Source organism: Salvia miltiorrhiza, unplaced genomic scaffold (assembly GCF_028751815.1).
Source record: "Salvia miltiorrhiza cultivar Shanhuang (shh) unplaced genomic scaffold, IMPLAD_Smil_shh original_scaffold_180_2, whole genome shotgun sequence".
Taxonomy (NCBI): domain Eukaryota; kingdom Viridiplantae; phylum Streptophyta; class Magnoliopsida; order Lamiales; family Lamiaceae; genus Salvia; species Salvia miltiorrhiza.
Window position 1 is genome coordinate 386,168 of NW_026651494.1, and position 17,837 is coordinate 404,004.

At 35.5% G+C, this 17,837-nt stretch overlaps 3 protein-coding genes across 5 annotated transcripts; 2 read left to right on the top strand and 1 right to left on the bottom strand.

Moving 5' to 3' along the window:
* The first annotated feature begins 2,086 nt into the window (after positions 1-2,086).
* Positions 2,087-5,356, top strand: LOC131003255 (iridoid oxidase-like). Its single transcript, XM_057929752.1, has 3 exons — positions 2,087-2,424; positions 3,539-4,445; positions 4,531-5,356. The coding sequence occupies exons 2-3, from the start codon at positions 3,546-3,548 to the stop codon at positions 5,155-5,157; spliced, it is 1,527 nt and encodes a 508-aa protein (XP_057785735.1). The 5' UTR covers positions 2,087-2,424; positions 3,539-3,545; the 3' UTR covers positions 5,158-5,356.
* Positions 5,357-8,467: 3,111 nt separating this feature from the next.
* On the top strand, positions 8,468-10,237 carry LOC131003256 (iridoid oxidase-like). The gene is made up of 2 exons (XM_057929753.1): positions 8,468-9,367; positions 9,456-10,237. The coding sequence occupies exons 1-2, from the start codon at positions 8,468-8,470 to the stop codon at positions 10,065-10,067; spliced, it is 1,512 nt and encodes a 503-aa protein (XP_057785736.1). The 3' UTR covers positions 10,068-10,237.
* Positions 10,238-10,294: 57 nt separating this feature from the next.
* Positions 10,295-13,187, bottom strand: LOC131003254 (protein PSK SIMULATOR 3-like). Of its 3 annotated transcripts, XM_057929750.1 has the most exons (3): positions 12,808-13,187; positions 12,493-12,576; positions 10,295-12,401 (listed from the first exon to the last, which is right to left on the bottom strand). In XM_057929750.1, the coding sequence occupies exon 3, from the start codon at positions 12,352-12,354 to the stop codon at positions 10,621-10,623; it is 1,734 nt and encodes a 577-aa protein (XP_057785733.1). In that variant the 5' UTR covers positions 12,355-12,401; positions 12,493-12,576; positions 12,808-13,187; the 3' UTR covers positions 10,295-10,620. The 3 variants fall into 3 exon arrangements, with proteins under 3 accessions (XP_057785733.1, XP_057785731.1, XP_057785732.1); XM_057929748.1 differs by lacking the exon at positions 12,493-12,576 and having other exon boundaries at positions 12,808-13,186; XM_057929749.1 differs by lacking the exon at positions 12,493-12,576 and having other exon boundaries at positions 10,295-12,411; positions 12,808-13,093.
* Positions 13,188-17,837: the final 4,650 nt, after the last annotated feature.

Sequence of the window (17,837 nt, forward strand, 5' to 3'; positions counted from 1 at the left end):
CATAAGAAATCTGACTGGGCCCAAAAAAACGGATTGTATTACTAGGACCGGGCTACAATATTAATTACTTTCAAGCTCCATATTCCAACAAAAAATTCATTGGGCCGACGGACATTTGGGTAAAAAAGAGTTTGAAGTTTTTCGGGTCAAAAACAATTAACTCAAATGATAGAAATTACTTAGGAAATTGGAATATAATAAAACTTTAATAAATTTTTATAGTAAATAATAACTAAGTTATATTATTTTTATCTATCTAGGTAATTTTGAAAAATAAACGTCCTTTCAAATATAAATTTCAAAAAAAAAATTGAGAGAATTTTTTTTAAATTTATTTGATATTGAATATAAGTAAATAGGTTGGGTTGGGCTGAATTTGAAGAGGTGAGACAATTTGGGCTCGGCCGAACCTTGTTTTAACCTCAACCCAGCAGGGCCCAACCCTCCTTGCTACTTTTGCGACCCCTAACTATCCGATATTTAATTGACATTTTATCTCATATTTCTTATATATGGGGAGGGCTAAAATAAGTACACTTTTTAAGATATAAAATAAGAATCATTTTCAGTCCTTAGATCATCAAGATCTACGGTTGATTCATCATCCTATTGGATGAATTCATGATCTTGAGTTCGAATCCCAAAGGTAGCAAAAATTTATTTTTCGCAATTCATACTTTTATACAGCGAATTTATACGTGTTCTACATAAAATTCATACATTTATCCTAATTCTTATTTCTTATTTTAAGAGGTGTTCTCATGGTAGCCCTATATATATGTGTGTGTGTGATTATATTTTTATGAGATTATTATTTTTTGTGAGAAGTGAGAATAATGAATAAGTAAGTATACCGTGTTGAATAATAATATTAAAAAAATTAGTAAAAATTTTTGTTTCTTTCCAGGATTTTAACCCAAGTTATATCAGTTATAGAATATATTAAATCAACACCTACAAATCAATTTAAGATCTCATCATATACGAAGGATCTCATTAAAATGGCAAATACGAAGCAAAACAAGGTGGTTGTAACGTTTCAAACTTTCAATCAATCTCCTTTTCACATGTTGGACCATTATATAAACATCCATCATATAAAACATATACCAAATTAATGTTAAGGTGGTGAACATCCATAATTAATATTATTAAGTAATTAGGTGGCTTTGTCATTTGAAATTAATGCGTCGGATAATACTAAATTATAGATACGACATAGAGACAAAAGTTCAAACAATATAATCCTATAAAATTATCGTCGTCTTCAATGAAATAAAATGTGTACTGAAAACGTTAAATAGCACTACAAATAAATACTCCGTAGATAAATCAATTATTGAAGATATATGATATCTCCAAGGAGTCAAGGACCTATACGTTATATACTAGTAGTAGGTACAAGAGTGGCGATGCCTTTTAATGTTTTAATTTGCCTTACTTTTTGTGTGCGTGTCTTGACCAAACGATAAGACGCCAAACGATAAAGAATTAATGTCTAAGGTTAAAGGTCTTAAGTTCGAATTCATTGTAGCGTGACCTTTAAATTTCTTTATTTAATACTGTTAAGTTATCAAAAAAAAAAAGTTCGATTAATTTTTGGGTCAGTCAGCTCGACCCATTAAAATTACAAAATTTCAGTGGGTTGGGGTGACCCGTCCATTTTGCCAGCTCTACTAATATGAATACAATAAATGAGGTAACTGCACTCATTGTATACTCTACTCAAGAATACAGTGAATCGATTAACTTTTAAACGTCAGGGTGATTTTTGTAAAAGCCTCTAAAATTGGGTGCATAAACTATACTAACCCTTCAAATTATATACTAAAAAAATTATCAACCGATATTCTACTTCTTCGAAAGGAACATATTACTGGCCACTAGCTAGCTATTTCTTAATAAAAATTCTTGTGGGCTCTCTGCGATCGTTACGTATAAAATTTTGTGCGAATTATTTAAAACAATAGTAGTACATAAAAACCAATTTTAATGATCCGATAGAGATTTCTTGTTGGATTTTTGCAACATACAGCACCAAGATATATATATTAACGTAATCAATTACCAATATAATTCACGAATTATATTATTTTGATGGGCCGGGAACATTAATCAGAGAGAACACAATGTGGTACAGCAATAATTGAGGGGGGTTTTTTTGTATGATGAAAATGAGAGTCTTGTTGTGAACATTTGGAGTTGTAAAGGAATACTCGAGTTATATAAGCTACACCCATATTATTCCGTATCTCTCTCACACACAACACACGCAACTTTGTGCACAGATAGAGATAATGAAGGTGAGAAATTATATAAATGAAGAAATATAGAGGTTCAAAATTAATTATAGATTCAACTACTACTTCTGCGCGCTCAAGCTTTGTCAAAGGAAGAAAACATTCAAATATTTGAATTTAACAGGTAATGATTGTTTGTCTAATTTTCTCGTTTCATTTCATAATTAAGTCAGTATCTTTATTACGTGTATTACATTTCATTTCGATAGATCATAGTATAAAAGCCATGCTATACCTATATACCTATGCATGTGCATTCATCACCTTTTAAAAGGTGAATATATACGATCGAGTTTTACTTTCATCATTTCCCCCATTTTTAGCTCAAAAAGGAAAGTATAAATAAATAAATATATATATATATATATATATATATATATATATATATATATATATAGGGAGAAGATCCATGGAGAATGCTAAATATTTTGAGAATAGAGAATGCGTTCGAATAAGTCTCTAATTTCGATGAATAAATCAATATATCGTATGAATAAGATTTTTGGCCATGGTTCGAATCCTGATAGGGGCGAAATTTTCACTATTTTTACCATATTTACTGAATACATCTGTTCATTATTTATGCTGATATGTTCGTAAAATTTATAAACTTATTCGTTATTTTTCATTCTCTCGAAAAATATAATTCTCTATGGATCCCTACCCTATATATATATATATATATATATATATATATATATGTGATTTTACATTGATGAAATGAGACATGAAGTTGAAGTGTGGAAGGGGAAAAATTGCATAAGAAGTGTAGCTCAGCCTCATATATTGTTACAATCTCCTTTAGTATAATCTACTGAAATCTTCTTCGTTTTCCTTTTGCTTTTTTATTTTTATTGAAGATTGGTGCATGGGATTTGCATTCTAGACCTTACTTTTTACATAACAAAGTTTTATCAAGTGAGTAATCTACCTACTTAAATCTTGAACTTACATGATTGATAAACTTAACTAAATTAATCCATGAATTTCTTCTCGTGTGAGAAAAACCTTACTCTTTTTCTGCACTTCCACACGAAGTAAAATTAAGATAGATGATATGGACTCATATCAAATTTTAAAACAATGTACTTTTTTTGGTATGTTTTTTTGATTAATCAGATTTAATGTTGATGATGATATGATGAATTACGATGCAGTTAGAAAATGAAAATTTACACAAAATTATTGCAAATTTAATTTGCCACTTTTGCAATGAATTAACTGATTAAAATATATAGAGTGAAAATGGAGTACGAGATTGCGGGAATTGTAGTAGCCCTGCTGCTGTGGGCAGCATGGGCGGTGTCGACCGAGCGGCGCCACCGCCGGCTGCCGCCAGGGCCGAGGCCGTGGCCGGTGGTGGGAAACATGCTTCAGCTGGCGAGGAGCGCGTCGGCCCCCCACCAATCATTCGCCGAATTGGCCGGAAAGCACGGCGCCGTGATGACCCTCTGGCTGGGCTCCATGACGACGGTGGTCGTCTCCTCCGCCGAGGCGGCGCGCGCCATGTTCAAGCACCACGACGCGGCCTTGGCGGGGCGGAAGATCTACGAGTCCATGAAGGGCGACGTCGGCAACGAGGGCTCGCTCATCACCGCCCAGTACGGCCCCCACTGGCGGACGCTCCGCCGCCTCTGCACGGCCGAGTTCTTCGCCGCCGGCCCCCTCGACGCCATGCGCGGTGTCCGGGCCAGGTGCGTGGCCCAGATGCTGCACTACGTGAGGGAGGCCGCCGCCGCGGACGACGGCGCCGGCACCGACGTCGGTCGGTTTTTCTTCTTGATGGCGTTCAACCTCATCGGAAACCTGATGTTCTCGAAGGATCTGTTGGATCCGGCGTCGGAGAGAGGGGCGGAATTCTTCTACCACGCCGGGAAGACGATGGAGTTCGCCGGGAAGCCGAATATGGCGGATTACTTTCCGGCGCTGAGGTGGGCCGACCCACAGAGGATAAGGAGGCGGACGCAGTTTCATGTGAAACAGGCGTTCAACGTCGCCGGAGAATTCTTGAGAGAGAGGATGAGAGAGAGAGATGAAGATGTGGAGAAGAAGAAAGATTACTTGGATGTGCTTTTGGAATACAAAGGTGACGGCGTCGAAGGGCCCGCCGTCTTCTCTTCAACCATCATCAACGTCATCGTCTTTGTAATCAACCACTTCAAATTCAATTCCTCTTTATATTTCTTGAATTCAACATACAAAAATTAACTTCAAAAAATATAAATTGCAGGAGATGTTCACGGCGGGGACCGACACCACCACCAGCACACTAGAGTGGGCAATGGCGGAGCTCCTCCGCAACCCCGACGCCCTCCGGAAAGTCCAGGCGGAGCTCCGAGGCGTGATCGGGGCAGGGGAAAAGGTGGAAGAGGAGAAGCTAGAGGAGCTGCCATACCTGAAATCCGTGATCAAAGAAACCCTAAGATTGCATCCGCCGCTGCCATTCCTAGTCCCCCACAAAGCCATGGAGTCCTGCGAAATGCTAGGGTTTCACATTCCCAAAGAAACACAGATCCTTGTGAACGTGTGGGCCATCGGGAGAGACCCCAAGAGGTGGAAGGATCCGCAGGAATTTAAGCCGGAGAGGTTCATGGACGGCGACACGGCGGCGGACTACAAGGGCCACCACTTCGAGTTCATACCGTTCGGGTCGGGGCGGCGGATGTGCCCGGCGGTGCCGCTGGCGGCGCGGGTGCTGCCGCTGGCATTGGGATCGGTTCTGCACTCGTTTGATTGGGTTTTGGGCGGCGGAATGAAGGCGGCGGAGATGGATATGAGAGAGAGGATGGGAATTACGCTCAGGAAAGCTGTGCCCTTGAGGGCTATACCCATTCCATATCATCAAGCTCATTTCTAAAACCTCAAATCATCATCATCATATGTATTTCAATGTTGATTTAGATGATGCCTTCATTTTTAGGAACGAATAATTGGTGGTTGTTAATTTGTTAGGATTGCTGGAGTGAAATCCTTTGTCAAACATCTACTTCCTTGTATCAAAATTATTGCTACGAATGTTTACTTTTCTTAAATAAAAGAGATGTTAATTTCGAAAATTGTAAGTGTGAGCGACTAATTGAGAGATATCAATGTTTCCTACCTAATTAAAGAAGCCGGATGTAATTTTATCAAATTTGTTCTTGTTAATTAGCCTGTATTTTTTTATGCATGTCATGAGAAATCGCGATCGCTATCTTTGGTATGTAGATAATTAATAAGCTGTGTATATTGATTTTTAGTTGGTATGGAGGAGGGGAGATGAGTTCTTTTTTTTTTTGGAAGAGGAAACCATGGAATTATATTATATCAAATCTCGATGCACAATATCAATAAGCTAGGTGGGGAAACCTTGCTTCCAGATCATTACACCATCAGATCAAGCAGCGAAATTTGCCAAACAATGAGCGGCTATGTTCACCTCACGGTGTACATGCCTAAAATAAAAAAACAATCCTATCCTTAGGGGAGATGAGTTACTTAATCTATTATCACGGTAAATTTATATTAAATTATTAAACTATTCTTAGAAATTAAAGTAAGGATAAACAATTTTATAATAGTAATAATGGATATACATATATATTACATAATTGTTAAATTATTATATATATGATCAAATTTTGTAAAACATTATATATATTAGGTAAGATGTGAATAAATTTATCCTTAAACGAAATAAAAAAGAACCCTACATTAGAAAATACACACACCACACAGTTCAAAATTTAAAGAATAGAAAGAGTCGGGTTGAGAATTCGAATAATCACATTTCCTACATACTTTTTTTCATCAAGTGAAAACATAGCATGATACTGTTAATTTATCAAAAAAAAAATGCATGATTAGCTCGAAAAATGAGGTTCACTCCAATTTTTTTCTTCATTTTTTTTAAAAGAATTTTTTTCTTAGGCATTGAATTCCACTCTATATAGGGTGTGTTTAGTACACTGTATAGGCCAAAATTGTTAAATAATCTTAACTTATATGAGTGTTGTTTGGTGGCTGGTCTGTGGTAGTTAAAGTGTCAATTTTATTTTACTATGCCAAAATTGTTAAATAATCTTAACTTATATGAGTGTTGTTTGGTAGCTGGTCTGTGGTAGTTAAAGTGTCAATTTTATTTTACTATTTCACCTTGATAAGTAATACCTCTTCCACCCTCATACGGTCTGTGGTAGTTAAAGTGTCAATTTTATTTTACTATTTCACCTTGATAAGTAATACCTCTTCCACCCTCATACTCCCTCTGTCCTATTAATCTTGGCATATTATTTTGGACATAAGTATTAAGAAAGTTAAATTAGTTGAGTAAAGGTGGTGACCTATATGTTTAAGAAAAAAAAATTATAAGTTAATGATCATTTATTAAAGTTATTTGATTTAGTAAAGTTGTTTGGCTTTTTAGTAAAGGTGGTGAGCCCCACAATCCACATGTTTAGCGGGATTTAATAAAGACTAATTATGTCCCAAAATAGAAACGTGTCAATATTATTGCGACAATCTAAAAAGAAAAACAGGCCAAAATTATTGAGACGAATGGAGTATTATTTATCTAGGCTAATTAAATAACTAATCTTATATTTTTTATATTATTTATCTTAATTTTATTAATCACACTATTTGTAAGCATGACTAACAAATGCACTCTTACAGTCAAATGGGCTGGCAACTATCTTGGTTTGAAGAGTGAACTCTAGCTAATTACTTCCTCCATTTTTTATTAAGCGTCCACAGTAGTAAAAATACGCACACCAATAAAATAAGATATTTACATTTATAACCATATTAATTATTATCATAATAAACGTATATGTACAACTAATTATTATATTCAAACAAATATTAAATAAGGATAAAATAGGAAAAATATCATAATTATATTCTTAAATTTTAAAATAGAACACTTATTAAAAAACAAGAAAAATATCAAAATATGACACTTATCAAAAAACGAAAGGAGTGCCAAATTATGTTGGCTTAAGACAACCGATTTTGCTTCTTGCCCACCTAGAGCTCTTACTGTGATCTTTGGACAACTGTGACTGATTAGGCAGATTATCTAATTATATATTAACATATTAAAATCGTCTTCTTCTTTTTTTTATTTATTTTTTATTCTAGGAATAGGATAACATATTGAATCATCGATACAACTACAAATCGATCGACGAAATTTTATTGCCAAGTCGTGATCAATATTCACGTGTTTTTCTTTTGATCTGTCGCTTTCTTTCTTAGCTCGTCCCAACCGTATAAAAACTGAGGGATAAATTATTTAATACTATGAAGTATGAATTACTTCCTCCATCACTCAAATATCTTCCATTCTTTTTATTTTGATCCTTTTTAATTTATTTTTTAGAAACACTTTCACTAATTATTACATTTACAATCACAACTTTTTGTGGGACTCAATTTCAACTTATTAAAATTCAAAAGAAGTACTCCCTCCGTCCCACTCTAATAGGCTCATTTTCCTTCTTGAGATGTCCCACTCCAATAGGCTCATTTTCTTTTTTGGGTAAAAAAATTGTATACTTAATTGGTGTGGACCACACCACTTTACTACCATTTTTCTATTAAAAATGAAGTTTTCTTAATTTCCGTGCCCAAAAGAAATATGAGCCTATTAGAATGGAACGGAGGGAATATTTGAGAATATTTGATGGACAAAAGAAGTAATAATATTTGAAAGCCAAAATCTTTCTAGCCAACCTAGCAGCTAGTTGATAACGATGGCCAACTAGCGTAATAAAGGCTAGTTGAATTCTTGGGTGTAAAATTAGTGGATCATAAAATGTTGATATATTTAAATTAATCAACATTTTAATTTTACATATACATGGTCAATTTTTTAAATTAATTAATTATATATTTTAATTTAACCCACAATTTAATCATATGTGTATTGACTTGGTTCCCTCTTTTTCGATAATTGTGTAAGAAATGTGTTACTCCGAAATTTTTTTTTCCTAATTAACTGGTTTGTGGGCAGCCAGTACCTGATTGGCATTTATTACTCAACCACTAGTGTAACTTATATGGCCATAACTGATTGCTTCTCCTAAAACGTGAACCACAAAATCTAAGAAATGTGCAATCTCATTTCAAAGTCTATCATCTCTCTCTTGTAAGAAGAGAACTCACTCCACTGTGAATGCTCAAAAATGGCGTGGCTTGCTTCACTAACCTGGTTCACTATCTCTTTCTTGGTAGCTCTTTTGTTCTGGTTCAAACTCAAGAACCGTTCCTCCAAACTACGACTGCCACCGGGACCGCCCGGATGGCCCATCATCGGCAACATTTTCGATCTTGGAACACAGCCACACCGCGATTTCCACATACTTCAATCGAGGTATGGACCTGTTCTTTGGCTGAAACTTGGCAATCTCAACACTGTAGTTGTACAGTCTGCTGCTGCAGCTGCTGAGCTTTTCAAGAGAAACGACCTCGCTTTCGCTGACAGGAAAACTCCTGATTCAATGACGGCTTGTGATTACATCAACGGATCGTTGGCCCAAGCTCCCTATAATGAGTACTGGCGTATCTTACGTCGCCTCTCTTCATCTGAGCTCATGGTTCAGAAAAGAATAAACTCTTCTGCACAACAAAGGAAGAAATGCATTGACAAAATGATCCAGTGGATAAGGGAGGATGCATCCGAATTCGGTGAGATCCAACTCGATAGGTACCTGCTGATCATGAGCTTTAACCTAGTTAGCAATTTCATGCTCACAAGAGACATAATGGACTTCAAGTCCGAGATGGGAAACGAGTTTTTGGAGGCCATGCACAACTTCATTTCCTGGCAGGGGAAGCCTAATGTGGTAGACGCATTTGAATTCTTGAAATGGCTCGATCCTCAGGGAATCAGGAGACGCACAAAGACGCACCTGGAACAGCTGTTGAAGATGGTTTCAGTTGTTGTGAAGGAAAGAATTCAGGAGAGGAACTTGCAGAAAGGAAACGGAACAAGGGATTTCCTTGATGCATTACTTGATTATGAAGGTGATGGCAAAGGATCAGTTGAGAAGCTGTCAGAGAAGAATATAAACATCATAATCCTGGTAAAAACGTATTTGATAACAAATTATTTCACCAAGTCAATAATATTATACTAATTTATAGCTTCACATGTACCTTGTTATGCTGCAGGAAATGTTCTTCGGTGGAACAGAGACTACAAGCAATACCACTGTCTGGGCAATGGCAGAGCTATTACGTAGTCCTGATTCCATGAGGAAGCTCAAAGCAGAGATTGATCGGGTCGTTGGTCCCTCAAGAGCTGTTGAAGAGGATGACCTAAATGAACTGACATACTTACAAGCAGTGGCTGAAGAAACCATGCGGTTACACCCTCCTCTTCCTATGCTGCTACCAAGAAAAGCAAGAGAAGATACCAAGTTCATGGGCTACAATATACCCAAGGACACAACGTTGATTGTGAATGCATGGGCTATCCATAGGGACCCTGATTCATGGGATGATCCATTATCTTTTAAGCCAGAGAGGTTCCTGAACTCGAGCATCGATCACAAAGGGCAACACTATGAGATGATTCCATTTGGTTCCGGCAGAAGATCCTGTGTTGGCATGTTGATGGGAGAGAGAATGGTTAGCCTCACTTTAGCCAGGCTGATACAGTCTTTTGATTGGGAGCTCCCTGCAAATATCTCCCCAGAAACTCTCGATATGAGGGAGATGACAGGGCTTTCTCTTCGCATGATCACACCTCTGAAAGCAGTTCCAAGAGAAAGAGGAGCCTAATGCCACTATGAAATTATATATGAACTAAACTTCCACCATCCCATTTTATATTTCCTATGCATCCTAGCAGGTCGATAGGATCTATGTTGTACATCAACCCAAGACAATTTGAAATGCTTTCGTATTGCATTTCGTATCTTATGAAATAACTTGGTGTAAGTTTATACTCAGAATGAATAGTATGCATGTAGCATTATGGTGTGTTTAGAAGTAACGCAAATATGCAATAAAATAGAATAACATGATCGGGTTGATTATCTAAATTTAACAGTAACAATTACACATTATCTTGAATAGAAGAAAGCTAATCACAACATGGAAGATCACGCCTATTTGAGGGAGAACAAATATAGCAGCATTTAAATTCTGCTCTTTCACAAACAAGCAGCTTCAGATATTATGTAAACCAGCACAAGAATACCTTTTGATTCTAGAAGGAACTTTTGAACAAAACGTTGTCTTTGGCCATGCATGCAAGAACACAATGTCAAACCAAAGCCACTTGAAGGTTTTTCGCCTGTTGTGCCTTCTGTGTAGGAACATCACATATCTGTCATGATGAATCGTCAATAATCTTGTAGTACATGTTATCACTGGGAAGTACATAACCATCATATGCCTGACTGCACGAAGACTCTTGGAATGGTTTCAGACTAACTCTTCCAAATCTAGAGAGGTAATTTAAGCCCATCAGGAGTTCTACAATTGCTGCCTCAGTCTCCCCTTGATTTGCAAAGTAAAGGGTCTGGACAAGATGAATATTCAACCCACACACCAATCTCTGCCTCTCAAAGTTCCGCTCAGATTGCCATCTTACCATGTTATGAGCAAGTGGAGACAGCCAGTCCAATATTGTTGTAATTGCTAAGCTCCACTGAGCTGCAAAAGCAGCATCGTAGAAACATGAAGCTGAAGTTCTTGAAAATGTCTTCAGCTTTGCCCTGAGACAGCTTTTGATAGATGCAGGCAACATATAGTAAAGATCATCTCTTGCATCAAGGCTAATTAAGTGAAGCGCGGAAGCTAACTTTTCAATCAATATGATGACATTGGCATAGTGCAGGGCTAATGCAGCATAACCAAGAGTAGATGCAGAAGCATCCAACAGATGCCGTTTCGAATTAAAGATAGAAAATTTTGTAGAGGTTATGCCACCATACGTGACTGGAACTTCTCTGATATTTTTCACTTCAATTGCTTGTTTTAGAGAAACATCATATGGCCTGCCTGAGCTACCACATGAAGGTGTGCAGCTATCTACAACAGGAGATTCACTTCCCCGAGTCATGCATCCTGTTAATCCAGCAGGAGCAAATATTCGAGCTTTCACTGGATGTTGTTTCCCAGAGAAAAGAGACGATTCAGACCGACGATGGGTTCTTATGTTTTTTGACTTACTCTTGTCGCCTCCAAGGCCCAAATTTGAAAACGACCTCCCTAAAGGAACTGCAAATCTAGAGGAATTGGATTGTGAAGCATAAACTGGCACTTGCCGCACAATGGCAATGGAATTACTACGAACAAGGCAATCACTGTTTATATGCTCGTAATCAATGCAACCTTCAACATTTCCACTCTGTTTAGTCCCGTAAACAGTTTTGATCCTCTCAACAATGGTGAGAATAGATCTCAAAAGAAGCCGTACAATGTAATCATATGTTCTAACCCAAGGAGACATCTCCCTAAGATTCTTCACTTCCTGGCGTTGCCACACTACCTTCTGCTGGTACTCGAGCAATTTTACCCCACCTGAATCTGCACCAGCTCGCATACGCCTCAGATTCTGCTCAAGCTCCACTAACACTTCAAGCTCTTGAAATAGCTGCTCTGTTGCCGCGACAAACCTTTCCATTTTCTTCACTTTCTTCTCCATCTTCTTGAGCTTAAATTGCCAACCATACCATTTTGGATTAATCTCAACTACATCATCAAAAATTCTTTCCAGGTTGTGGTATGCCGAGTCTGTGCACTTCTTTCCAAACATAATCACCGACTTGGCCACACTTCTCAAATTCTCAACTATCTCGGCAAGAACAAGATCCATAAGATAGTCTACATCTTCAGAAACAAGCTTCTGTATGCCAACTGAGTTTGCAATTTCTTCTCGTAACCTCGCTACTCGTCCATCAGCGAGACTCTGCCATATACTAACCACCTTCGACATCAACCTTGATATTTCAAAAGCCAAAATCCCAACCACTGGTCTCTCAGGCTCCCATGAGATGCTTTTACGCGAATTCTTCCATATATTACCAAACCACGTATCTGCAGCCGTTTCTCTGACCATCTTCAAATGTATGTATACCAACAAATTCAAGCAACGACCTCAATCAGCTGCAAAATCCTTGAATCAATAACCAGACCACGTAGTAAATATCAGATAATCTACGTGAAAATAGCCGAAAGAAGTAAAAGGAGATATTACTCCATATTTGCTCATAACATGGAATGGTGTATTTCAGTTGGTGCAGTATCTATCGTCATTTTACAAACAGTTACACACATCCACCTGCACAAACCATTGGGCTTGACTCTAGAAAATCACATTAAATCAGGATAAACGAACAAAATCTTCTCCAATTACTATACTAGCGCGCTAGATTTCACAATTGTTTTGCACCAAAAAATCACCAGGAACCAAAATAGACAAGAAAATAATCTCAAAAAATCAAGCAATTACTGTCAACAAACAAAATGCAGCTAAAAATGGCAAATGTCGTAGCAAAAACTCAAAACGCACCGTTCATTTGAACTACAGCTGACATCATTTGACCTCCCAAGCAACATTTGACGTCGAGGATCCAACTGATCGCGCACAGAGAGAGGAGGAATGGCAGAATTTGGTAATTAATTGTTCAAGCAACATGAAAAATAAGGTCGAGAAGAAGAAGAGGAAATTATTTTTGGGAAAGGTAGGGGGTGCACAGTTTTGTTAACTGGCGCACCGCCCGCGTCAGATAGGGAGGACTTGTTTACAATAGCAGTATAGCACTACGACAAAATTAAAGTGCGCATATACAACTTGGTTCGAAACCAGGTAGAATGGTTTTTTGCTTGTCGAATAATACCCCACCTCTTTACGACGTCGTACGAGTTTGTCAACTTCGCTGTCGTTCCACTTTTCTACTAATAAATGCTCTCATCCACTATTTATATTGCACCTCTTCTAGATCTTCTTCCTTTCCATCTATTATTCATTTTTCTTTTTTAAACGGTTTGCTTTGATTTAGTTTTATGATTTGTATACAATCATTTATGCAAACATACCACTTTTAATTGCGGGCATTTCAAGTAAATTAAAGTTTGAGAAAGTTCGATAATTTATAATGCTTTTGAATCAAGGATTCAACTTTTGTTTTTCAATAATTGGATGGTGATTTTACCACTTCTCAGTTCTCAACAAAGGACAAGATTGTATTACAAGTCACAAATATGTGAATATTAATTGTTAAACCATCTACTGTTATTTGTCTTATACTAGAATATAGCATCATTATAAAATCTTCTTCTCTAAAAAAAAGCATCATTATAAAATTTGAGTTCATTTAACCAACTAATCAAATACTTAACTATTGATGCATCAAACGTGTAGAATTAACTAAGAATAACAAAATTATGTAGTCCGCACATTTTGAACATGTCGGAAGACATAAAACTGACGGCAAACCTTCGATAAATTTTAAAGTCAATGTATGAAAATATCTACTTTGCTATAATAAAAATAAAAAATATTCACTAATATAAAAACCTTAAAACTTAGTCAATTTTTGTGCAAAAAATCAAATTTATCCCTATTATTAATTTTTTCAATACAATTTTTTTTCTTTCTATATATTTTTTCTCTCTCTCTCTCTCTTCTCTACCATGAAAAAGAGAACAACTAAAGAAAAAGATAAATTATGGAGCAATTTAAACTTCCTAGGTGCTTGGTTCAAATGTGGCTGTCGTGCATTGGTTTTTCCATACAAAATCTAAATAACATTCTAATTTCTAACCAAAGCATGACGAGTCAATAACGTTGAATACTATCAACATATTTACTATTCCATTTAGGAAACAGATTATATACTTTCGTCACAATCGTACTTTTGAAATTAGTTATATGTCTCAATCAACCTTAATTAGTATTTGATTAATCCTTAACATTATAGTATATAACTATATAGTTCAATTTCAATACTCAAAATAAGTCTCAATTTTTCATTATACTCACTAAACTCCAAGAAAATAAATCGTTAATTATAAACGGTTATATACATTTTTATAATTATTTCAGTGTAGCAAATAATACAATTCTAAATTATGTTTTATCGATAGGTATTATTGCAAGCATCACATGTGATCTTTCATGTGGTACTACATTGGAGCAATGACGTGTAATCGTGGATTCATATTTTAATGTTTATATTATGAATAATAGTAGTATATGTTAATAAAAAGAAATATGAAAGCAAAAATTGAGACAAAGGAAATATAGACTGTGTCATTTTTATTTTTATTGAAAAAGTGTATAAATAGCATGAAAAAAGATAAGGATAAGGATGTAGTTAGTTGCATGTTGTTTTCTGATTTTATGTTTTCTCCACAAGAGTCGTTGTCGTGGTCCCTCACTCCATAGTCCATACAATCATGGTAGGTTTTGAATTTTTATAAGGACCAAAAATGAATCTTTGTAAATTGACAAAAGAAAAAGGTTAATTTAATTTGAAAAGGCATTAGGTGAAAATGGTGTTTTTTATGTGAGAACTGCGTGGATACTATATAAATTTATAGTAAAATTTATGAATAAAAAATTAACAAATAGATATAATATGTGATATTATAAATTAGTTGATTTTCAATAATGGGCATGTGTAGTATTTAATTGTTCACTATGATCATCTCGTGTTCATGAATTTGATGTGTTTGTAACTTTGTGCATTATATTCTACCAAATATATGATTCTCAATGTATCTCATCCAAATTCAATTTTATTTATTTATTCGTGTTTTGTCTTAGTGATATTGTCGCGTATGTTAGTTTGGGAGGAGTAGAACACATAAAATTGGCTTCATAATATAATTTTAGTTGGGCCCTTTTAGATTATGACATTAAAGCCCAAAGTCTTGCATGGGCATGGACTGTCTCCGGACATTAAGGCCCAAAGTCTCGCAATGGTCAATATATAGAAAGACTAAAATAAAAAAATCATTTAAAAATATAAACTAAAAATTGTTACAGTCTTTAGATTATCAATATTTATGATTGATTCATCACTTTGTTGGATGAATTCGAGGTTCTTGGTTTGAATCCCATAGGGAGTGAAAATTTTAATTTTTGAAATTCAAATTTTTATACAACAAATTCATACGTGTTCTACATAGATTTCAGATATTTTCGTTGATTCATATTTTATATTTTAAAACGTATATATATATAGGTGTTAATCCAAAAAAAATCTATAAAACAATCAACATTATTAATATGTGAACCAAAAATGATACAACATTGTTGTTGTTGTTTTCTTTATTTTTTGAGATATACAGTCCATGTCAATCACTTTATTTGGGCTTCAATATTTGCAGAAAATTGGGCTTAATGGGCTGTGATCCATTTCTTAGGTAAGCGCGGCGGCCTTTAATAAGTTTAATAGCTATATGTAAAAAAAAAAAAAAAAAAGTGAAGTCTTCCGCGTGTTAATTAAAGAATCAAATCACATGGGATGGGATACGGTTAGGGGAAAAGTGATTTATCATTCTTAATTATATCACTTTAATTATCACAATGCAGCTTTAATTGGAGCTCATTCAACTAATTGTAATTTAAAAATCGATGCAAACGAAAATTCATGTACATCTTATTTGGCGGTCGCTGCTTATGTAAGTTGAGATATTTTATAAATAAAATACTATTTTATTTCGTAATAAAATTATCAAGATAAATTACATAGTTTGATCACGTGATACCATCCTTTAGCGATAATACATGTTGTAATGGACCCATACAACAAATTTAGAGAAAAATAGTATCATCGGAAAAATGAAGAAGAAGATATGTTTTTACAGTCATTGTGTTCATGTGTTTTTCTCGTGTCATGTGTCGTTGGCCTCACTTTTAATTATGTTTGGTCCTTTGAGTGAGATTAAAAAAGTTGAGTGAGATTAATTACTGAGTTTATTAGTAGTGTAAGATACTTATGGGAGTCAGAGGACTTTTTAGGACAGTAACTTAGGTTGATTTGAAAATTAGGACAAAAACTTTCGGACTTATAAAAATAGGACACTAATTTTTTTTAGAGTAAAATAGGACACTAATTAATAAGCGTCGTAAAAATAGGACATTTCTCGGCTGATAATTGGCCGAGAAATATCTTGGGGGTGCAACACTTATTAATTAATGTCCTATTTTACTCTAAAAAAATTAGTGTCTTATCTTTACGAGTCATAAAATTTTTGTCCTAATTTCCAAATCAACCTAACTTACTATCCTAAAAAAACCCTCGAACTCTACTTATGGTTTTTTTCGGGTCTTTTCTATTATGTTCGGATCTGTTATATTATGTTTGTGTTTTAATTCGGATCAAATCCTAATAAACATCTGTTTGAATTAATTTCATTTTTTGATGATGATTCGTCCAGAGAAATGAGTGCTCCATATTTTATCCCATTATTTAATTTATTTTTTGACGATGATTTGTCGACGGGTACGGATAGTGATTATCAATATCCATACCCACGAACTAAATGGATAGTGGTTGCTATCCACGAAACTATCCATGGATATCAAATGGTATCCAAACCCGCTATCCGCGGATACCCGCTACCCGTCGGGTATCCGCGAAACCCGCTATCCGACGGGTATCTGTCACCCACTATCCGACGGATACCCGCTATCCGCCGGATATCCACTATCCGCTGGATACCCACGAAATAGAATTTAAATATAAATTTACAACAAACTTAATAGAAAAAAAAATCAACACAAATAGCATAGTTCAAATCCACAAAGAACAATGTTTAAATTCAAATTTACAAAGAACAATGTTTAAATTCATCAACTAAAATATAAAATCCAACAAAGAACAATGTCTATAATTGCTCGACAGTAGAAATAGAACCCTCTTCATTGAACTCTTCTTCTTCATCTTCAAGGCAAGTCCAAAAGCTTCCATTCTTTCCTTGACCTATGAAATAAGCAATTATTTACATTAGATATATGAAATAAAAGATTAATTATAATTATAAATTTACATACCTTCAAGTTGATTTCGTAGCCAATTTTGAGTACACATTAATGCTTCTAATAGTTTTGGTCTGAGACGACTGCGGTGCTCAATATTAGACTTTGGGCCTTATTGTTTGGGCCTATTTTAAAATATAAAATACTAGTTCATAATCTCAAAATATGTATTTAAAGCCCATATTTTATAGAATTTTTTGTGGATATTTGACGAGTAATTGACGGGTAATTGGCGGGTATTTTTCGCGGGTAAACGGGTTTCGCGGGTATGGATAGTAAGTATCCAAACCCATACTCACGAACTAAATGGATAGTGAATTGTACCCACGAAACTATCCGTGGATATCAAATAGTATCCAAACCCACCCTAATAGGTTCGGGTTTTCGCGGATATCCACTACCCGCGGGTAGATTGCCATCCCTAAGAGAAATGAGGGCTATATATTTTACCCCATTATACATATGTATCGTTAGAATGAATTATTACCATTATGGCAGTAGGCATTATTTCATATTAGAATTAGAAAACTATGCTTTTGAGGTAGTCAAGT

Excerpts from the sequence above, each read along its gene's own strand:
- LOC131003254 (XM_057929750.1), bottom strand. The coding sequence starts at position 12,354 with ATGGTCAGAGAAACGGCTGCAGATACGTGGTTTGGTAATATATGGAAG.
- LOC131003256 (XM_057929753.1), top strand. The coding sequence starts at position 8,468 with ATGGCGTGGCTTGCTTCACTAACCTGGTTCACTATCTCTTTCTTGGTA. Across the intron at positions 9,368-9,455 it reads ATATAAACATCATAATCCTG|GAAATGTTCTTCGGTGGAAC; the intron begins GTAAAAACGTAT and ends GTTATGCTGCAG.
- LOC131003255 (XM_057929752.1), top strand. The coding sequence starts at position 3,546 with ATGGAGTACGAGATTGCGGGAATTGTAGTAGCCCTGCTGCTGTGGGCA. Across the intron at positions 4,446-4,530 it reads TCATCAACGTCATCGTCTTT|GAGATGTTCACGGCGGGGAC; the intron begins GTAATCAACCAC and ends TATAAATTGCAG.